This window comes from Oncorhynchus clarkii, unplaced genomic scaffold, assembly GCF_045791955.1.
Source record: "Oncorhynchus clarkii lewisi isolate Uvic-CL-2024 unplaced genomic scaffold, UVic_Ocla_1.0 unplaced_contig_4472_pilon_pilon, whole genome shotgun sequence".
Lineage (NCBI taxonomy): Eukaryota > Metazoa > Chordata > Actinopteri > Salmoniformes > Salmonidae > Oncorhynchus > Oncorhynchus clarkii.
The window spans coordinates 568,605-591,339 of NW_027261108.1; the positions used below are offsets into that span (position 1 = coordinate 568,605).

At 47.6% G+C, this 22,735-nt stretch overlaps 1 protein-coding gene across 1 annotated transcript in view; it reads left to right on the forward strand.

Moving 5' to 3' along the window:
* LOC139404863 (bone morphogenetic protein receptor type-2-like) overlaps positions 1–22,735 on the forward strand; it is a 156,208-nt gene that overhangs the window by 43,515 nt on the left and 89,958 nt on the right. Inside the window, exon 2 of the mRNA XM_071147395.1 lies at positions 17,329–17,538. Within this exon, the coding sequence (XP_071003496.1) occupies positions 17,329–17,538 (210 nt within the window). The remainder of the gene's footprint in view (positions 1–17,328; positions 17,539–22,735) is intronic.

Below are 22,735 nucleotides of genomic sequence, written 5' to 3' on the forward strand. Positions count from 1 at the left end.
AACGGTTTGGGTCTCAGCAACGGTTTGGGTCTCAGCAACGGTCTCAGCAACGGTTTGGGTCTCAGCAACGGTCTCAGCAACGGTTTGGGTCTCAGCAACGGTTTGGGTCTCAGCAACGGTCTCAGCAACGGTCTCAGCAATGGTCTCAGCAACGGTTTGTGTCTCAGCAACGGTTTGGGTCTCAGCAACGGTTTGTGTCTCAGCAACGGTCTCAACAACGGTTTGGGTCTCAGGAACGGTTTGGGTCTCAGCAACGGTTTGTGTCTCAGCAACGGTTTGGGTCTCAGCAACGGTTTGGGTCTCAGCAACGGTTTGGGTCTCAGCAACGGTCTCAGCAACGGTTTTTGGTCTCAGCAACGGTTTGGGTCTCAGCAACGATCTAAACAACGATTTGTGTCTCAGCAACGGTCTCAGCAACGGTTTGGGTCTCAGCATCGGTTTGGGTCTCAGCAGCGGTTTGGGTCTCAGCAACGGTTTGGGTCTCAGCAACGGTTTGGGTCTCAGCAACGGTCTCAGCAACGGTTTGGGTCTCAGCAACGGTCTCAGCAACGGTTTGGGTCTCAGCATTGGTCTCAGCAATGGTTTGTGTCTCAGCAACGATCTAAACAACGATTTGTGTCTCAGCAACGGTCTCAGCAACGGTTTGGGTCTCAGCATCGGTTTGGGTCTCAGCAGCGGTTTGGGTCTCAGCAAAGGTTTGTGTCTCAGCAACGGTTTGGGTCTCACCAAAGGTTTGTGTCTCACGAACGGTCTCAGCAACGGTTTGTGTCTCAGCAACGGTCTCAGCAACGGTCTCAGCAACGGTCTCAGCCACGGTTTGGGTCTCAGCAACGGTTTGGGTCTCAGCAACGGTTTGGGTCTCAGCAACGGTTTGGGTCTCAGATACGGTTTGGGTCTCAGCAACGGTTTGGGTCTCAGCAACGGTCTCAGCAACGGTCTCAGCAACGGTTTGGGTCTCAGCAACGGTTTGTGTCTCAGCAACGGTTTGTGTCTCAGCAACGGTCTCAGCAACGGTTTATGTCTCAGCAACGGTTTATGTCTCAGCAACGGTTTGTGTCTCAGTAACGGTCTCAGCAACGGTTTGGGTCTCAGCAACGGTTTGGGTCTCTGCAACGGTTTGGGTCTCAGCAATGGTTTGGGTCTCAGCAACGGTTTGTGTCTCAGCAACGGTTTGGGTCTCAGCAACGGTTTGGGTCTCAGCAACGGTCTCAGCAACGGTTTGGGTCTCAGCAACGGTCTCAGCAACGGTCTCAGCAATGGTCTCAGCAACGGTTTGGGTCTCAGCAACGGTCTCAGCAACGGTCTCAGCAACGGTCTCAGCAACGGTTTGGGTCTCAGCAACGGTTTGGGTCTCAGCAACGGTTTGTGTCTCAGCAACGGTTTGGGTCTCAGCAACGGTTTGTGTCTCAGCAACGGTTTGTGTCTCAGCAACGGTTTGGGTCTCAGCAACGGTTTGGGTCTCAGCAACGGTCTCAGCAACGGTGTCAGCAACATTTTGGGTCACAGAAACGGTTTGGGTCTCAGCAACGGTTTGGGTCTCAGCTACGGTCTGTGTCTCAGCAACGGTCTCAGCAATGGTTTTGGTCTCAGCAACGGTCTCAGCAATGGTTTGTGTCTCAGCAACGGTCTCAGCAACGGTCTGGGTCTCAGCAACGGTTTGGGTCTCAGCAACGGTTTGGGTCTCAGCAACGGTTTGGGTCTCAGCAACGGTTTGGGTCTCAGCAACGGTCTCAGCAACGGTCTCAGCAACGGTTTGGGTCTCAGCAACGGTTTGGGTCTCAGCAACGGTCTCAGCAACGGTTTGGGTCTCAGCAACGGTCTCAGCAACGGTTTGGGTCTCAGGAACGGTTTGGGTCTCAGCAACGGTTTGTGTCTCAGCAACGGTTTGGGTCTCAGCAACGGTTTGGGTCTCAGCAACGGTTTGGGTCTCAGCAACGGTCTCAGCAACGGTTTGGGTCTCAGCAACGGTTTTTGTCTCAGCAACGGTCTCAGCAACGGTTTGTGTCTCAGCAACGGTCTCAGCAACGGTTTGGGTCTCAGCATCGGTTTGGGTCTCAGCAGCGGTTTGGGTCTCAGCAACGGTTTGGGTCTCAGCAACGGTTTGGGTCTCAGCAACGGTCTCAGCAACGGTTTGGGTCTCAGCAACGGTCTGAGCAACGGTTTGGGTCTCAGCAACGGTCTCAGCAACGGTTTGTGTCTCAGCAACGGTTTGGGTCTCAGCAAAGGTTTGTGTCTCAGCAACGGTCTCAGCAACGGTTTGTGTCTCAGCAACGGTCTCAGCAACGGTCTCAGCCACGGTTTGGGTCTCAGCAACGGTTTGGGTGTCAGCAACGGTTTGGGTCTCAGCAACGGTCTCAGCAACGGTTTGGGTCTCAGCAACGGTCTCAGCAACGGTTTGTGTCTCAGCAACGGTTTGGGTCTCAGCAACGGTCTCAGCAACGGTTTGGGTCTCAGCAACGGTTTGGGTCTCAGCAACGGTCTCAGCAACGGTTTGGGTCTCAGCAACGGTTTGGGTCTCAGCAACGGTTTGGGTCTCAGCAATGGTCTCAGCAACGGTTTGGGTCTCAGCAACGGTTTGTGTCTCAGCAACGGTCTGGGTCTCAGCAACGATTTGTGTCTCAGCAACGGTCTGGGTCTCTGCAACGGTTTGGGTCTCAGCAACGGTTTGTGTCTCAGCAACGGTCTCAGCAACGGTCTCAGCAACGGTTTGGGTCTCAGCAACGGTTTGGGTCTCAGCAACGGTTTGGGTCTCAGCAACTGTTTTAGGTCTCAGCAACGGTTTGGGTCTCAGCAACGGTCTCAGCAATGGTTTGTGTCTCAGCAACGGTTTGGGTCTCAGCAACGGTCTGGGTCTCAGCAACGGTCTCAGCAACGGTCTCAGCAACGGTCTCAGCAACGGTTTGGGTCTCAGCAACGGTCTCAGCAACGGTCTCAGCAACGGTCTCAGCAACGGTTTGGGTCTCAGCAACGGTCTCAGCAACGGTTTGGGTCTCAGCAACGGTTTGGGTCTCAGCAACGGTTTGGGTCTCAGCAACGGTTTGGGTCTCAGCAACGGTCTGGGTCTCAGCAACGGTCTCAGCAACGGTTTGGGTCTCAGCAACGGTTTGGGTCTCAGCAACTGTTTGGGTCTCAGCAAGGGTCTCAGCAACGGTTTGGGTCTCAGCAACGGTTTGGGTCTCAGCAACGGTCTCAGCAACGGTTTGGGTCTCAGCAACGGTTTGGGTCTCAGCAACGGTTTGGGTCTCAGCAACGGTTTGGGTCTCAGCAACGGTATCAGCAACGGTCTGGGTCTCAGCAACGGTCTCAGCAACGTTCTCAGCAACGGTTTGGGTCTCAGCATCGGTTTGGGTCTTAGCAACGGTTTGGGTCTCAGCAACGGTCTCAGCAACGGTCTCAGCAACGGTTTGGGTCTCAGCAACGGTCTCAGCAACGGTCTCAGCAACGTTCTCAGCAACGGTTTGGGTCTCAGCATCGGTTTGGGTCTCAGCAACGGTTTTGGTCTCAGCAACGGTTTGGGTCTCAGCAACGGTCTCTGCAGCGGTTTGGGTCTCAGCAACGGTCTCAGCAACGGTCTCAGCAACGGTTTGTGTCTCAGCAACAGTCTGGATCAGTAGACAGGACATCAAAACATGTGTATGGGTTGGCTTCACACTGTTCACAGTAGACAGGACATCAAAAAACAGAGCAAAAGTTTAGCCTCACTCGTCAAAGCTTTTAGTTGTTATAGAAATTGACCCACTATGGTGTTTACTGTCTTATTTCTTCCTGCTGAGTCTGTATTTAAATTACACAACTTCCTCCAGGCCTTTCATAGCCTATCGTTGAGTTAGGCTGTAACACATTATTTCCTGTGTTTTGTGATAACTGCACTGTGATTTTGAATTTTGTGTTTCGGTTAGGATTTTTCTGCATGTTAAAGATCCCAACTTTGTTTAAACTTTTTAACATTCACAGCCCTAGTAGATGTATTAAACCTGTCTGACTGACTGTCTTCAGACGAGAAGTCCAGCATTCCCATCTCTATGGTGATTTAAGAAGGCGCCATCCTAGAGCCCTCCGTTTTGTGAGCTTCGACCCAACTTTGCTATTTGGATTCTTCTGGCGTTAATCTTTACTTTATTTTCACAATGTATTCGCTATCATTTCTTATAACCAATAAGAACTTTCTGCTTCCACTTGGAGACATATTTCTGTGATTCCTGAAACGCTGGAAGACCTGACATTTCACATTCTTAAAATGAAGTGGTGATCCTAACTGATCACTGAGTTAAACTCACTGAAAACTGAGTTTAAATGCATTTGGCTAAGGTGTAACTTCTGACTTCAACTGTATATACAGTAGTTGTAATATGTATACAGATGTAATATGTATATAATTGTAATATGTATCCAACCATATTAGAGCTATGTTACATGATAGCTCATAGCTAGAGGTGTCACTGCAGACAGACCCGTGTTCGATCCCAGGCTGTGTCACAGCGATCTAAGGTACTGCATCTCATAGCTAGAGGTGTCATTACAGACAGACCTGGGTTCGATCCCAGGCTATGTCACAGCGATCCAAGGTACTGCATCTCATAGCTAGAGGTGTCACTACAGACCCGGGTTCGATCCCAGGCTGTGTCACAGCTGGCCGTGACCAGAAGACCCATGAGGTGACGCACAATTGGCCCAGCGTCGTACGGGTTAGGGGAGGGTTTGGCCGGCTGGTATTGCCTTGTCCCATCGCACTCTAGCGACTCTTTGTGACAGGCCGGGCACCTGAAAGCTGAATTCGGTCGCCAGGTGTACAGTGTTTCCTCCAACACATTGGTGCAGCTGGCTTCTGGGTTAAGCGAGAAGTGTGTCAAGAAGCAGTGCGGCTTGGCAAGGCCGTGTTTCGGAGGACGCATGGCTCTCGACCTTCGCCTCTCCCGAGTCCTTACTGGAGTTGCAGCGATGGGACAAAGCTGTAACTACCAATTGGATACCATGAAATTGGGGGAAAAAAGATCAGAAAACCAGTCAGTATCTGGTGTGACCACCATTTACCTCATGGAAACCAGTCAGTATCTGGTGTGACCACCATTTACCTCATGGAAACCAGTCAGTACCTGGTGTGACCACCATGGAAACCAGTCAGTATCTGGTGTGACCACCACGATTTACCTCATGAAAACCAGCCAGTTTCTGGTGTGACCACCGTGCCTGATGCAGGGTGACACATCTCCTTCGCATAGAGTTGATCCAGCTGTTGATTGCGGCCTGTGGAATGTTGTCCCATTCCTCTTCAATGACTGTTCGAAGTTGCTTGATATTGGCAAGAACTGGAACACGCTGTCGTACACGTCAATCCAGGGCATCCCAACTATACTCAATGAGTTTCTGGTGAGTATGCAGGCCATGGAAGAACTGGGACATTTTCAACTTCCAGGAATTGTGTCCAGATCCTTGCGACATGGGGCCGTGTATTATAATGCTGAAACATGAGGTAATGGCACAACAATGGTCCTCAGGATCTCGCCATGGTGTCTCTGTGCTTTCAAATTACCATTGATAAAAGTGTGTGTTGTCCGTAGCTTATGCCTGTCCATACCATAACCCCACCACTACCATGGAGCACTCTGTTCATGACGTTGACATCAGCAAAATGCTCGCCCACACGACCCATTACACACTGTCTGCCTGGTACAGTTCTGCCCGGTACAAACCGGGAATCATCTGTGAAGAGCACACTTCTCTAGGGTGCCAGTGGCCATCGAAGGTGAGCATTTGCCCACTGAAGTCGGTTACGACACCGAACTGCAGTCAGGTCAAGACCCTGGTGAGGACGACGAGTAGCCAGTTTCCCTGAGACGGTTTCTGACAGTTTGTGCAGAAATGCTTTGCTTGTGCAAACCCACAGTTTCATCAGCTGTTCGGATGGTTGGTCTCAGACACTTCTGCAGGTGAAGAAGCCGTATCTGTAGGTCCTGGCTTGAGTGGTTACACGTGGTCGGTCTGCAGTTGTGAGGCCTATTAGACGTACTGTCAAATTCTCTAAAATGACATTGGAGGCGGCTTATGGTAGATAAATGAAGATTCAATTCTCTGGCAACAGCTCTGCTGGATGTTCCTGCTGTCAGCATGCCAAATGTACGCTCCCTCAACTTGAGACATCTGTAGCGTTTTTTTGTGTGACAAAAAGGCACATTTTAGAGTGGCCTTTTATTTTCCCCAACACAAGGTGCACCTGTGTAATGATCATGCTGTTTAATCAGCTTCTTGATATGCCACACCTGGATTATCTTGGCAAATGAGAAATGCTGACTAACTGAGATCTAAAGAAATTTGTGCCCCAAATTTGACTCATTGCTCATTGAACATTGAATTTGCTCATTGAACATTTGTGGAATCTTTTATTTCAGCTCATGAAACATGGGACCAACACATTACATGTTGTGTTTATATTTTTGTTCAGTAATATTCCGGTCTCTATTTCTTAATTTGTTTATTTTTTAGTAATGTTAGTTTTTGCTTCCTTTCACGATATAACAATGCAATTGAGTTACATTTAGCACTAAACAATAACTTGGCAGACATTAATATACAGTGCTAGTCGAAGCCGGGACAAACCCAGACACTCTTTTCAATGGGTAGCTGGGCCGCCCGGACACGCCCAGCCAGCCACTCTTTTCAATATGACTCTTTTGGCTGTCCTCCTCCCTCCTGTGTCTCAATATGACTCTTTTGGCTGTCCTCCTCCCTCCAGTGTCTCAATATGACTCTTTTGGCTGTCCTCCTCCCTCCTGTGTCTCAATATGACTCTTTTGGCTGTCCTCCTCCCTCCTGTGTCTCAATATGACTCTTTTGGCTGTCCTCCTCCCTCCAGTGACTCAATATGACTCTTTTGGCTGTCCTCCTCCCTCCAGTGTCTCAATATGACTCTTTTGGCTGTCCTCCTCCCTCCAGTGACTCAATATGACTCTTTTGGCTTTCCTCCTCCCTCCTGTGTCTCAATATGACTGTTTTGGCTGTCCTCCTCCCTCCTGTGTCTCAATATGACTCTTTTGGCTGTCCTCCTCCCTCCTGTGTCTCAATATGACTCTTTTGGCTGTCCTCCTCCCTCCTGTGTCTCAATATGACTATTTTGGCTGTCCTCCTCCCTCCAGTGTCTCAATATGACTCTTTTGGCTGTCCTCCTCCCTCCAGTGTCTCAATATGACTGGCTGTGATTAGAGCAACTTTTAGCCAGTTTAAACATGAGCTTCTCAGTCTAACAATATCGTTAGTGATATTCAGTAATGGAAAAAACAGGATTTGCAGGTATTGTGGTACCCAGGTATATCCCCAATCTTTTCCATTAGCTTCCGCCAAAAGGTATCCAAGCTTAGACAGTCACAGAACATATATCATGTCACCTGTACGTGCCTGACATCTCCAGCATAGACTGGATTCATTCAAACCTATTCTGTTCAACCTCGGAGTCCATTGAATCAGCTTGGACCGGGCATCTCTCATAGGGAGGAGCATCTGTTATATTAGTATCTATTCCATTCCTCCTCTCCAATACTTACCTCCAGGTCTTTTTCTCATATGTCCTTTAGGCCCGTGCATTAATTCCACCTATCAGGTGGCTATATATTCGTATGGATTTCTATCTTAACAGTTGTATCAGAATGTACAGGGGATTTGTTGTTGTTTTTGTCCTACCTTAAACATTACAATCTATATACTGGAGATATCTCAGTGTTCTTTCTGTAAATTCTACTTGGACCTTAGTTCTTCAAAGGAGGTAAAGGTGTTTTCTTGGTTATCTGTACCAATGTTCTCTATCCCCTTTCTATACCAATCTTTCCAGAAAACCATGTGTCCCTATTTTCAATGTAGGCTTGTTCCTTATTGAAGCAGAGCTTTTTCAGGAAAAGTTTGAATCTGACTCCATACACTTTGTTTGTATGGAACATTTTTGAATTCTGCAGTGCCACTTTTTGTTGACTCAAATAATCTGATTCTCCGAATGGGGCATTAAGTTCTTCCTCCATGTCCACCCAGATTGGCCAATTAGAGTTCTCGGGTAAAGAGAGAGCCTATTAGAGTTCTCAGTAAAGAGAGAGCCTATTAGAGTTCCCAGTAAAGAGAGAGCCTATTAGAGTTCTCAGTAAAGAGAGAGCCTATTAAAGTTCTCAGTAAAGAGAGAGCCTATTAGAGTTCTCAATAAAGAGAGAGCCTATTAGAGTTCTCAGTATAGGGAGAGCCTATTAGAGTTCTCAGTAAAGAGAGAGCCTATTAGAGTTCTCAGTAAATAGAGAGCCTATTAGAGTTTTCAGTAAAGAGAGAGAGCCTATTAGAGTTCTCAGTAAAGAGAGAGCCTATTAGGGTGGTTATAAAGGCTTCTTGATATAATTACATGTTAGGGAGTTTTAATCCTCCCTTCTCAGTCGTTGCCTGTAATCTCGCTAGTTTCAGCCTGGCCCTTTTACCGGCAAAAAACAAACTCCGTAGTCATTTTGTCAATGGATTTAAAAAGTATAGACAGGTATGGACAGTGGTAACATGCTGATGACGTCATTCAGAGCTAGGACCATCTTTATCACCTGCATCCTCTCACATAATGAGATCTGTAGCTTATCCCAGCGCTTAAACTGGAGTTGAACTTTGTTCAGTAGTGGGTCAATGTTTTCAGAAATCATGTTCTCTAGACCAGGATTTAAAGTGATTCACAGGTACCTCAAGGTTTTAAGGAACCGTTGAAACCTCCAGCTGAGGAAGTCATTTCTCAGACCATGTTTTGACATGTGCATTACTTCAGATTTGGTCCAGTTTACTTCATAGCCCGATATCTCTGAAAATGCATTTATTAAGTCCGGTAAAGGCCATCTGGAGAGTTGGGTGGTCTGACGTTAATAGTAATATGTCGTCTGCATAAAGCAGTAGTTTATTCTCCCTACCTCCCATAGTAACCCCTTTGATTGACTGATGCAGCCTAATGGCTTTGGCTACTGGTTCTAATGCTACAATAAATAGGAGAGGTGACAGAGAGTCACCCTGTTTCGTGCCTCGTCCTACAGAAAATGGACATGATCGTAGTCCGTTAGTGACGACTGGATTTGGGGTCGTTGTACAGAAGTTTAGTAATATTCTGAAAGCCCTGTACAAATCCTAATGTACAGTGCCTTGCGAAAGTATTCGGCCCCCTTGAACTTTGCGACCTTTTGCCACATTTCAGGCTTCAAACATAAAGATATGAAACTGTATTTTTTTGTGAAGAATCAACAACAAGTGGGACACAATCATGAACTGGAACGACATTTATTGGATATTTCAAACTTTTTTAACAAATCAAAAACTGAAAAATTGGACGTGCAAAATTATTCAGCCCCTTTACTTTCAGTGCAGCAAACTCTCTCCAGAAGTTCAGTGAGGATCTCTGAATGATCCAATGTTGACCTAAATGACTAATGATGATAAATACAATCCACCTGTGTGTAATCAAGTCTCCGTATAAATGCACCTGCACTGGGATAGTCTCAGAGGTCCGTTAAAAGCGCAGAGAGCATCATGAAGAACAAGGAACACACCAGGCAGGTCCGAGATACTGTTGTGAAGAAGTTTAAAGCCAGATTTGGATACAAAAAGATTTCCCAAGCTTTAAACATCCCAAGGAGCACTGTGCAAGCGATAATATTGAAATGGAAGGAGTATCAGACCACTGCAAATCAACCAAGACCTGGCCGTCCCTCTAAACTTTCAGCTCATACAAGGAGAAGACTGATCAGAGATGCAGCCAAGAGGCCCATGATCACTCTGGATGAACTGCAGAGATCTACAGCTGAGGTGGGAGACTCTGTCCATAGGACAACAATCAGTCGTATATTGTACAAATCTGGCCTTTATGGAAGAGTGGCAAGAAGAAAGCCATTTCTTAAAGATATCCATAAAAAGTGTTGTTTAAAGTTTGCCACAAGCCACCTGGGAGACACACCAAACATGTGGAAGAAGGTGCTCTGGTCAGATGAAACCAAAATTTAACTTTTTGGCAACAATGCAAAACGTTATGTTTGGCGTAAAAGCAACACAGCTGAACACACCATCCCCATTGTCAAACATGGTGGTGGCAGCATCATGGTTTGGGCCTGCTTTTCTTCAGCAGGGACAGGGAAGATGGTTAAAATTGATGGGAAGATGGATGGAGCCAAATACAGGACCATTCTGGAAGAAAATCTGATGGAGTCTGCAAAAGACCTGAGACTGGGACGGAGATTTGTCTTCCAACAAAACAATGATCCAAAACATAAAGCAAAATCTACAATGGAATGGTTCAAAAATAAACATATCCAGGTGTTAGAATGGCCAAGTCAAAGTCCAGACCTGAATCCAATCGAGAATCTGTGGAAAGAACTGAAAACTGCTGTTCACAAATGCTCTCCATCCAACCTCACTGAGCTCGAGCTGTTTTGCAAGGAGGAATGGGAAAAAATTTCAGTCTCTCGATGTGCAAAACTGATAGAGACATACCCCAAGCGACTTACAGCTGTAATCACAGCAAAAGGTAGCGCTACAAAGTATTAACTTAAGGGGGCTGAATAATTTTGCACGCCCAATTTTTCAGTTTTTGATTTGTTAAAAAAGTTTGAAATATCCAATAAATGTCGTTCCACTTCATGATTGTGTCCCACTTGTTGTTGATTTTTCACAAAAAAATACAGTTTTATATCTTTATGTTTGAAGCCTGAAATGTGGCAAAAGGTCGCAAAGTTCAAGGGGGCCGAATACTTTCGCAATGCACTGTACATTAGGATTTGGACAGGGCTTTCAGAATATTACTAAACTTCTGTACAACGACCCCAAATCCAGTCGTCACTAACGGACTACGATCATGTCTACAAGGCTGCGTCTAGGGATAAGGCTGCGTCTAGGGATAAGGCTGCTACTGAAGTATACAACTCTGTAGCCTTCCAGATGGCATGCAGGAGTCTAAGATTATCAGATGAAGTTCTGCCTTTCACAAATCCCACCTGGTCTGGATTTAGGATTTTCTTAATGATATTATTCACCCTCATAGACAGACATTTTGGAAACAATTTTCCATCACAATTTATCAAAGAAATTAGACGGTAGCGCCCACACTCATGGGCATCCTTTCCCTGTTTGACGATTAGGGAGATTACTGCATCACTCATAGGTGGGAGTTCAGCTGTGTCAATCGATGTGTTAAGTGTTTTCAATACTGCTCTGCAAACCTTTTATAGAAATGACTGGGTATCCCATCTAACCCCAGAGTTTTCCCACTCTCACAACTGCAGACCGACCACGTGTAACCACTCAAGCCAGGACCTCCAGATCCACTTATCTTATACATTCGGTCAATTCCTCCAAAGTAATAGGGCGGTCGAGCCACTTCCTGTCTTCCTCTGTTAGTTTAGGAAGGTTTGAAATTCTGAAAGAATGCCTCTGCTTTCTGCATAGCTAAAGGACTGTCTGAAGTAGAAAGTTCCTGATAAAAGTCTGTAAATATATTGTTTATTTCTTTATGATTGGTAATCAGCTTGGCTGTCTTATTTCAGATTCCACCGACTTGCCGATCTGTTTCTCTAGATTTCAATTGACTGCAGTTTTCCTGCCTTTTCACCAGATTCCTACCATCTCTGCTACAGCCTGAGAATATTCAGCTTTTTTTTTTACTGAATAAAGCATTCAGCTCGTATTTGGTTTTCATCAGGGTCATCAGGCTGGTCTTCCTCCCCTGTCTCCGTCTCTTCGTCCTCCTCTGTCTCTGTCTCCTCCTCTGTCTCATCCTTCTCCTCTGTCTCCGTGTCCTCCTCTGTCTCCGTCTCCTCCTCTGTCTCCTCCTTCTCTGTCTCTGTCTCCTCCTCCTTCTCTGTCTCCGTCTCCTCCTCCTCCTCCCCCTCTGTCTCCCCCTCCCCCTCTGTCTCCTTCTCCTACTCTGTCTCTGTCTCCTCCTCCCTCTCTGTATCCGTCTCCTCCTCCTACTCTGTCTCCGTCTCCTCCTCCTCTGTCTCCGTCTCCTCCTCTGTCTCCATCTCCTCCTCCTCTGTCTCCGTCTCCTCCTCCTACTCTGTCTCCGTCTCCTCCTCCTACTCTGTCTCTGTCTCCTCCTCCTCTGTCTCCGTCTCCTCCTCTGTCTCCGTCTCCTTCTCTGTCTCCGTCCCCTCCTCCTCCCCCTCTGTCTCCTTCTCCTCCTCCTACTCTGTCTCCGTCTCCTCCTCCTCCTCTGTCTCCGTCTCCTCCTCCTCCTCTGTCTCCGTGTCCTCCTCCTTCTCTGTCTCTGTCTCCTCCTCTGTCTCCGTCTCCTACTCCGTCTCCGTCTCCTCCTCCCCTCTGTCTCCTTCTCCTCCTCCTACTCTGTCTCCGTCTCCTCCTCCTCCTCTGTCTCCGTCTCCTCCTCCTACTCTGTCTCCGTCTCCTCCTCCTCCTTCTCTGTCTCCTCCTCCTCCGTCTCCTCCTCCTTCTCTGTCTCCATCTCCTCCTCCGTCTCCTCCTCCTTCTCTGTCTCCATCTCCTCCTCCTTCTCTGTCTCTGTCTCATCCTCCTCCTACTCTGTCTCCGTCTCCTCCTCCCCCTCTGTATCCGTCTCCTCCTCCTCCTCTGTCTCCTCCTCCTACTCTGTCTCTGTCTCCTCCTTCTCCTCCTCTGTCTCCTACTCTGTCTCCGTCTCCTCCTCCTCCTCCTCTGTCTCCGTCTCATACTCATACTTTCCTTTCTGAGTTGCTGGATTCTGACAGTAGAAGGCTGGCTAATGTACTGAGCCACCACTACCACAGCCTACTTTCATCTCAATGTAAACCTGTGTGTGTGTTAAGGGGTTGGATAGCGTGTGTGTGTGTGTGTGTGTGTGTGTGTGTGTTGCTCGGCTGGCATTGCGTGTTGGGCTGCGGTGTTAACTCTTTGTGCCACTTGCTGTGATGTGACGCAGTCTCTGCCCTGAACAACACACACACACACACACACATACACACACACACACACACACACACACACACTATCCAACCCCTTAACACACACACACACACACACACACACACACACACACAAAAGTAGATCGCTCTTAAAGCACTTTCAACCACACTGAACATTTTACATGAGCGTAACTATGCACAGTATCAAAGATACGACCATTGAGTTGTCTCTCTGTATGTAGACAGTGTGGTCAGCAGTTGGTACGTAGAGAGGGATGTCGGCAGGGTCTGCAGTGGTCTGTGGTGTGTCTTGTGTACAGGATACTGTGCTGCTCTGCTACACGCCAGGTTTTAGACTAAACAATGTCTTTCCTTCTGGCTCCGTTGGGGAGATGACGACCCCCGCCTCTTACCCACACCCCACCCTGCCTGCCCCATGGAGCCGGAGGGAGAGCCATTGTTTAGTCTAAAGCCTGGCCAGTAGCATGACGACCCCCGCCTCTTACCCACACCCCACCCTGCCTGCCAGTAGCAGAGTGTGTGTGTGTGTGTCCCCCCACCCACCCACCCCTCACTAGTTCTACTGGCTGTCACTGAACATACCGCCCTCTACCAGACAGTCCTGTGGTCTATATACAGACTGCCCTCTACCAGACAGTCCTGTGGTCTATATACAGACTGCTCTCTACCAGACAGTCCTGTGGTCTATATACAGACTGCCCTCTACCAGACAGTCCTGTGGTCTATATACAGACTGCTCTCTACCAGACAGTCCTGTGGTCTATATATAGACTGCCCTCTAGACCAGACAGTCCTGTGGTCTATATATAGACTGCTCTCTACCAGACAGTCCTGTGGTCTATATACAGACTGCCCTCTACCAGACAGTCCTGTAGAGAATATACAGACTGCTCTCTACCAGACAGTCCTGTGGTCTATATACAGACTGCTCTCTACCAGACAGTCCTGTGGTCTATATACAGACTGCCCTCTACCAGACAGTCCTGTAGAGAATATACAGACTGCTCTCTACCAGACAGTCCTGTGGTCTATATATGGACTGCTCTCTACCAGACAGTCCTGTAGAGAATATACAGACTGCCCTCTACCAGACAGTCTTGTGGTCTATATATAGACTACTCTCTACCAGACAGTCCTGTGGTCTATATACAGACTGCTCTCTACCAGACAGTCCTATAGAGAATATACAGACTGCTCTCTATCAGACAGTCCTGTGGTCTATATACAGACTGCTCTCTACCAGACAGTCCTGTGGTCTATATACAGACTGCTCTCTACCTGTATCTCTCTCTGTATCTCTCTCCCTAGCCCGCCTCTGAGCTGGTAGCCCGCCTCTGAGCTGGTAGCCCGCCTCTGAGCTGGTAGCCTGCCTCTGAGCTGATAGCCTGTCTCTGAGCTGGTAGCCTGCCTCTGAGCTGGTAGCCTGCCTCTGAGCTGGTAGCCCGCCAGACTGACTCCACCAGCTGGTAGCCTGCTGGTGGAGGGCTCAGCCTCCCGATGGAGGAGTCAGTCTGCCATAATTAGCAAATAAATTCATAAAAAATCCTACAATGTGATTTTCTGGATTTCTTTTTCTCATTTTGTCTGTCATAGTTGGTGTACCTATGATGAAAATTACAGGCCTCTCTCATCTTTTTAAGTGGGAGAACTTGCACAATTGGTGGCTGACTAAATACTTTTTTGCCCCACTGTACATATTACCTCAATTACCTCGACTAACTGGTGCCTCCGCACATTGACCGGTATCACCTGTATATAGCCTCCACATTGACTCTGTACCGGTACCACCTGTATATAGCCTCCACATTGACTCTGTACCGGTACCCCCTGTATATAGCCTCCACATTGACTCTGTACCGGTACCCCCTGTATATAGCCTCCACATTGACTCTGTACCGTAACACCCTGTATATAGCCTCCACATTGACTCTGTACCGTAACACCCTGTATATAGCCTCCACATTGACTCAGTACCGGTACCACCTGTATATAGCCTCCACATTGACTCTGTACCGGTACCCCCTGTATATAGCCTCCACATTGACTCTGTACCGGTACCCCCTGTATATAGCCTCCACATTGACTCTGTACCGTAACACCCTGTATATAGCCTCCACATTGACTCTGTACCGTAACACCCTGTATATAGCCTCCACATTGACTCTGTACCGTAACACCCTGTATATAGCCTCCACATTGACTCAGTACCGGTACCACCTGTATATAGCCTCCACATTGACTCTGTACCGGTACCACCTGTATATAGCCTCCACATTGACTCTGTACCGGTACCCCCTGTATATAGCCTCCACATTGACTCTGTACCGGTACCCCCTGTCTATAGCCTCCACATTGACTCTGTACCGGTACCTCCTGTATATAGCCTCCACATTGACTCTGTACCGGTACCTCCTGTATATAGCCTCCACATTGACTCTGTACCGTAATACCCTGTATATAGCCTCCACATTGACTCTGTACCGTAATACCCTGTATATAGCCTCCACATTGACTCTGTACCGGTAACCCCTGTATATAGCCTCCACATTGACTCTGTACCGGTAACCCCTGTATATAGCCTCCACATTGACTCTGTACCGGTACCCCCTGTATATAGCCTCCACATTGACTCTGTACCGGTAACCCCTGTATATAGCCTACACATTGACTCTGTACCGGTAACCCCTGTATATAGCCTCCACATTGACTCTGTACTGGTACCCCCTGTATATAGCCTCCACATTGACTCTGTACTGGTACCCCCTGTATATAGCCTCCACATTGACTCTGTACCGGTACCCCCTGTATATAGCCTCCACATTGACTCTGTACCAGTACCCCCTGTATATAGCCTCCACATTGACTCTGTACCGGTACCCCCTGTATATAGCCTCCACATTGACTCTGTACCGGTACCCCCTGTATATAGCCTCCACATTGACTCTGTACCGGTACCCCCTGTATATAGCCTCCACATTGACTCTGTACCGGTACCCCCTGTATATAGCCTCCACATTGACTCTGTACCGTAACACCCTGTATATAGCCTCCACATTGACTCTGTGCCGTAACACCCTGTATATAGCCTCCACATTGACTCAGTACCGGTACCACCTGTATATAGCCTCCACATTGACTCTGTACCGGTACCCCCTGTATATAGCCTCCACATTGACTCTGTACCGGTACCCCCTGTATATAGCCTCCACATTGACTCTGTACCGTAACACCCTGTATATAGCCTCCACATTGACTCTGTACCGGTACCACCTGTATATAGCCTCCACATTGACTCTGTACCGGTACCCCCTGTATATAGCCTCCACATTGACTCTGTACCGGTACCCCCTGTATATAGCCTCCACATTGACTCTGTACCGTAATACCCTGTATATAGCCTCCACATTGACTCTGTACTGGTACCCCCTGTATATAACCTCCACATTGACTCTGTACCGTAACACCCTGTATATAGCCTCCACATTGACTCTGTACCGTAATACCCTGTATATAGTCTCCACATTGACTCTGTACCGGTACACCCTGTATATAGCCTCCACATTGACTCTGTACTGTAACACCCTGTATATAGCCTCCACATTGACTCTGTACCGGTACCCCCTGTATATAGCCTCCACATTGACTCTGTACTGTAACACCCTGTATATAGCCTCCACATTGACTCTGTACCGTAACACCCTGTATATAGCCTCCACATTGACTCTGTACCGTAACACCCTGTATATAGCCTCAATACTGTTATTTTATCGTTGATTTTAAATTTTCTTAATTTACTTCATTTAATTTTTTTATTAAGGTATCTGTGACCAACAGATGTATTTCCAGTCATGTGAAATCCATAGATTAGGACCTAATGAATGTATTTAAATTGACTGATTTCCTTAAGTGAACTGTGACTCAGTAAAATCTGAAAATGTGTTGCGTTTATCTTTTTGTTCAGTATATTTAAAACCCAAGAAGATCTGCACACCTTTACCATGTTTATTAGTTATCCCCGATCACCTTCACATGATCACATTCATGATAAGACATTGTTTTTGCTAACGTATGATTGGGCAAGAAAAGGTTGAAGACCCCTGATGCTGTGACCTGTATCATAATAATATAATAATCACTGAGATGCTGAGATAACAGAGAGATGTTCCAGCTCCATCCGTTAGCTTTTCTGTCTCAGATGATTTTCACTAACTTTTCTATATCTCTCCCTTCCCCTCTATCCCGCTATTTCCTGTCCCTCCCTCCCTCCCTCCCTCCCTCCCTCCCTCCCTCCCTCCCTCCCTCCCTCCCTCCCTCCCTCCCTCCCTCCCTCCCTCCCTCCCTCTTCTCCCTGTCCCCCTCCCCCACTCGCTCCCTCCCCCCTCTCTCATCCTCCCTTTCCCCCTCTCTCCCTCTCTCTCTCTGTCCCTAGGTGCACAGAGTGAGGAGCGTGAGTGTGCGTTCAACGACCAGCAGCAGCAGTATGAGGAGCAGCGTGTGGGAGCCGGGGGAGCAGCAGGAGGAGGAGGAAGAGACTGGCCTATGACCAGAGAGAATACTACTATACGCTGCAGTAAGGGCTCTCGATGTTATGGACTGTGGGAGAAGACTAGAGACGGAGAGATACACCTGGTCAAACAGGGTACGTCTACACACATAGACGGACCTGGTGTTCATGTAAAACTGTTTCTCCCTCTGTCCTGATCTCGCTCGCTCGCTCTCTCTCTTTCGCTCTCTGTTTTTCTGTTTTTCTCTCTCTCTGTTTCTCTCTCTGTCTCTCTCTCTGTCTCTCTCTGTTTATCTCTCTCTCTGTCTCTCTCTGTTTCTCTCTCTCTCTGTTTCTCTCTGTTTCTCTCTCTCTCTGTTTCTCTCTCTCTCTGTTTCTCTCTGTTTCTCTCTCTCTCTGTTTCTCTCTGTTTCTCTCTCTCTCTGTTTCTCTCTCTCTCTGTCTCTCTCTTTTTCTCTCTCTCTCTGTTTCTCTCTGTTTCTCTCTCTCTCTGTTTCTCTCTCTCTCTGTCCCTCTCTGTTTTTCTCTTTCTCCTTTTGTTTCTCTCATTCTCTCACACACACATAATATTTTGGTGTATTTTACCCCCTTTTTCTCCCCAATTTCGATCTTGTCTCATCGCTGCAACTCCCCAACGGGCTTGGGAGAGGCGAAGGTTGAGTCATGCGTCCTCCAAACCGCTCTTCTTAACACCCGCCAGCTTAACCCGGAAGCCAGCTGCACCAATGTGTCAAAGGAAACACTGTTCAACTGACGACCGAGGTCAGCCTGCAGGCACCCGGCCCGCCACAAGGAGTCGCTAGAGCACGATGAGCCAACTAAAGCCCCCCCGGCCAAACCATGCCCGAACCCAGACGACACTTGGCCAATTGTGCCCCACCCTATGTGACTCCTGATCACGGCCGGTTGTGACACAGCCTGGGATCAAACCTGGGTCTGTAGTGACGCCTCTAGCTCTGCGATGCAGTGCCTTAGACCACTGCACCACTCGGCAGGCCCACTCACAAAACTTAAAATAATATAGAGATTTTACATTTTAGATTATTGGCTATGTACAGTGTTGTAACAATGTTCAAATAGTTGAAGTATGAAATAAATAAACATAAATATGGGTTGTATTTACAATAGTGATACACCGATATGACATTTTTGGCCGATACCGATATCCAATATTTTCCTTGCCAAAAAACCCGATACCGATAACCAATATTTAAAAAAAATTCTAGTACAGTTAAATAGTTAAACACACACTGACCAAAAAGTTATTTTGTTGGCATTTACGTTTATCCCCATTACCTGTAAAACATCATCAAAACCTATTTATTTCACTTACTGTGCTGTTTCGTTGTTAATTTCTCGTTTCATTCTCAACCAGGATTTCATCATACATGCCAAGCTGTGAAATCTGTCCGTGTCCTCTCTTCCTCGGTGCTCACTGTCACTGTGTCCGTTTCCATCTTGTCCAGCTCTGTCTGTCCGTGTCCTCTCTTCCTCTGCACTGTCACTGTGTCCGTTTCCATCTTGTCCAGCTCTGCCTGTCCGTGTCCTCTCTTCCACTGTCACTGTGTCTGTTTCCATCTTGTCCAGCTCTGTCTGTCCGTGTCCTCTCTTCCTCTCTGCACTGTCACTGTGTCCGTTTCCATCTTGTCCAGATGTGTCTGTCCGTGTCCTCTCTTCCACTGTCACTGTGTCCGTTTCCATCTTGTCCAGCTCTGTCTGTCCGTGTCCTCTCTTCCACTGTCACTGTGTCCGTTTCCATCTTGTCCAGTCATGTCTGTCCGTGTCCTCTCTTCCTCTGCACTGTCACTGTGTCCGTTTCCATCTTGTCCAGCTCTGTCTGTCCGTGTCCTCTCTTCCACTGTCACTGTGTCTGTTTCCATCTTGTCCAGCTCTGTCTGTCCGTGTCCTCTCTTCCACTGTCACTGTGTCCGTTTCCATCTTGTCCAGTCATGTCTGTCCGTGTCCTCTCATCCTCGGTGCCCACTGTCACTGTGTTCATTTCCATCTTGTCCAGTCATGTCTGTCCGTGTCCTCTCTTCCTCTGTGCCCACTATCACTTTGTCCGTTTCCATCTTGTCCAGTCATGTCTGTCCGTGGCCTCTCTTCCTCGGTGCCCACTGTCACTGTGTCCGTTTCCATCTTGTCCAGCCATATCTGTCCGTGTCCTCTCTTCCTCGGTGCCCACTGTCACTGTGTCCGTTTCCATCTTGTCCAGTCATGTCTGTCCGCGGCCTCTCTTCCTCGGTGCCCACTGTCACTGTGTCCGTTTCCATCTTGTCCAGCTGTGTGTAACATTTAATGTAAACCCTGTTTCTAGTCTGCATCGAGGTACCGGTGCTTGTACCTAACATCGAGCATGGTGGAGACACAGTAAAGAGGCTCAGAGAGAATGCCTGTTAAAGAAGTAGCGGTCCTTGTACCTAACATCGAGCATGGTGGAGACACAGTAAAGAGGCTCAGAGAGAATGCCTGTTAAAGAAGTAGCGGCCCTTGTACCTAGCATCTAGCAAGGTGGAGACACAGTAAAGAGAGAATGCCTGTTAAAGAAGTAGTGGTCCTTGTACCTAGCATCTAGCGTGGTGGTGACACAGTAAAGAGAGAATGCCTGTTAAAGAAGTAGCGGTCCTTGTACCTAACATCGAGCATGGTGGAGACACAGTAAAGAGAGAATGCCTGTTAAAGAAGTAGCGGCCCTTGTACCTAACATCTAGCGTGGTGGTGACACAGTAAAGAGAGAATGCCTGTTAAAGAAGTAGCGGTCCTTGTACCTAACATCGAGCATGGTGGAGACACAGTAAAGAGAGAATGCCTGTTAAAGAAGTAGCGGTCCTTGTACCTAACATCCAGCATGGTGGAGACACAGTAAAGAGGCTCAGAGAGAATGCCTGTTAAAGAAGTAGCGGTCCTTGTACCTAGCATCCAGCATGGTGGAGACACAGTAAAGAGGCTCAGAGAGAATGCCTGTTAAAGAAGTAGCGGTCCTTGTACCTAGCATCCAGCATGGTGGAGACACAGTAAAGAGAGAATGCCTGTTAAAGAAGTAGCGGTCCTTGTACCTAACATCGAGCATGGTGGAGACACAGTAAAGAGGCTCAGAGAGAATGCCTGTTAAAGAAGTAGCTGTCCTTGTACCTAGCATCGAGCATGGTGGAGACACAGTAAAGAGGCTCAGAGAGAATGCCTGTTAAAGAAGTAGCGGTCCTTGTACCTAGCATCGAGCATGGTGGTGACACAGTAAAGAGGCTCAGAGAGAATGCCTGTTAAAGAAGTAGCGGTCCTTGTACCTAGCATCGAACATGGTGGCAACACAGTAAAGAGGCTCAGAGAGAATGCCTGTTAAAGAAGTAGCGGTCCTTGTACCTAGCATTGAGCATGGTGGAGACACAGTAAAGAGGCTCAGAGAGAATGCCTGTTAAAGAAGTAGCGGTGCTTGTACCTAACATCGAGCATGGTGGAGACACAGTAAAGAGGCTCAGAGAGAATGCCTGTTAAAGAAGTAGCGGCCCTTGTACCTAGCATCTAGCAAGGTGGAGACACAGTAAAGAGAGAATGCCTGTTAAAGAAGTAGTGGTCCTTGTACCTAGCGTGGTGGTGACACAGTAAAGAGAGAATGCCTGTTAAAGAAGTAGCGGTCCTTGTACCTAACATCGAGCATGGTGGAGACACAGTAAAGAGAGAATGCCTGTTAAAGAAGTAGCGGCCCTTGTACCTAACATCTAGCGTGGTGGTGACACAGTAAAGAGAGAATGCCTGTTAAAGAAGTAGCGGTCCTTGTACCTAACATCGAGCATGGTGGAGACACAGTAAGAGAGAATGCCTGTTAAAGAAGTAGCGGTCCTTGTACCTAACATCCAGCATGGTGGAGACACAGTAAAGAGGCTCAGAGAGAATGCCTGTTAAAGAAGTAGCGGTCCTTGTACCTAGCATCCAGCATGGTGGAGACACAGTAAAGAGGCTCAGAGAGAATGCCTGTTAAAGAAGTAGCGGTCCTTGTACCTAGCATCCAGCATGGTGGAGACACAGTAAAGAGAGAATGCCTGTTAAAGAAGTAGCGGTCCTTGTACCTAACATCGAGCATGGTGGAGACACAGTAAAGAGGCTCAGAGAGAATGCCTGTTAAAGAAGTAGCTGTCCTTGTACCTAGCATCGAGCATGGTGGAGACACAGTAAAGAGGCTCAGAGAGAATGCCTGTTAAAGAAGTAGCGGTCCTTGTACCTAGCATCGAACATGGTGGCAACACAGTAAAGAGGCTCAGAGAGAATGCCTGTTAAAGAAGTAGCGGTCCTTGTACCTAGCATTGGGCATGGTGGAGACACAGTAAAGAGGCTCAGAGAGAATGCCTGTTAAAGAAGTAGCGGTCCTTGTACCTAACATCTAGCGTGGTGGTGACACAGTAAAGAGAGAATGCCTGTTAAAGAAGTAGTGGTCCTTGTACCTAACATCCAGCATGGTGGAGACACAGTAAAGAGGCTCAGAGAGAATGCCTGTTAAAGAAGTAGTGGTCCTTGTACCTAACATCGAGCATGGTGGAGACACAGTCAAGAGGCTCAGAGAGAATGCCACCGAATTGCTTTTTCACAGCCTCTTGTAGAATGTTTTCCCACGTTAACCCCACGGTCTGTGTGGGCAGTTTTGTTGAGCAGGCATTTCAATGCCATGACAGAGGGTATCACATCTGCTGCAGACACAGTTGATGAGCTTATTTCTCAAGTCAGTTGTTCGAATGGCACTAGGAGTGTGTTCAAGTTAAGTTTCAAACATGTTCTCAAATGCCATTGAAATGCATGCAATACGGCTTTCCTCAGTACGAAATCCTCGTCGACCCACTGAGCTGCCAGACTCAGCATGCTCATGGGGCTGACATCGCTGGTCCAAATGTCAGTCGTGAAGCTAATAGCAAGTAGCTCATGGATGTGCGTCTCAACAATACTGTGTAACTCCGGTAGGGCAACATCTGAAAAATAGCGCCTACTTGGTAGTGTGTACCGGGGCTCGAGGTGCTCGACCAGTCGGTGAAAGCCAACATCACCCACGACAGAGAACGGATGATTGTCAAGGGCAATGAATCCCATTATCTTGGCTTTAATGGATTTCACCTTTGAGTTGTCTCGCTGAAATGTTCTTACTCAAATGACTGCTCGACTTTGACTTGTTTAGTTGTTGGAAGTGCTTAGTATCTTTCTGCTTTTGTTCTGTGTAGTGTCTGAACGTCTGGGGGTGATGCACTTTCTAATGAGTTATTAGGTTTTGAAAGATTTCACTTTCTCCCCTCATTGGGAAATAGCAGCACAAATGTTGCATATGGCCTTCATGTTGTCTTCCTGTGAAACG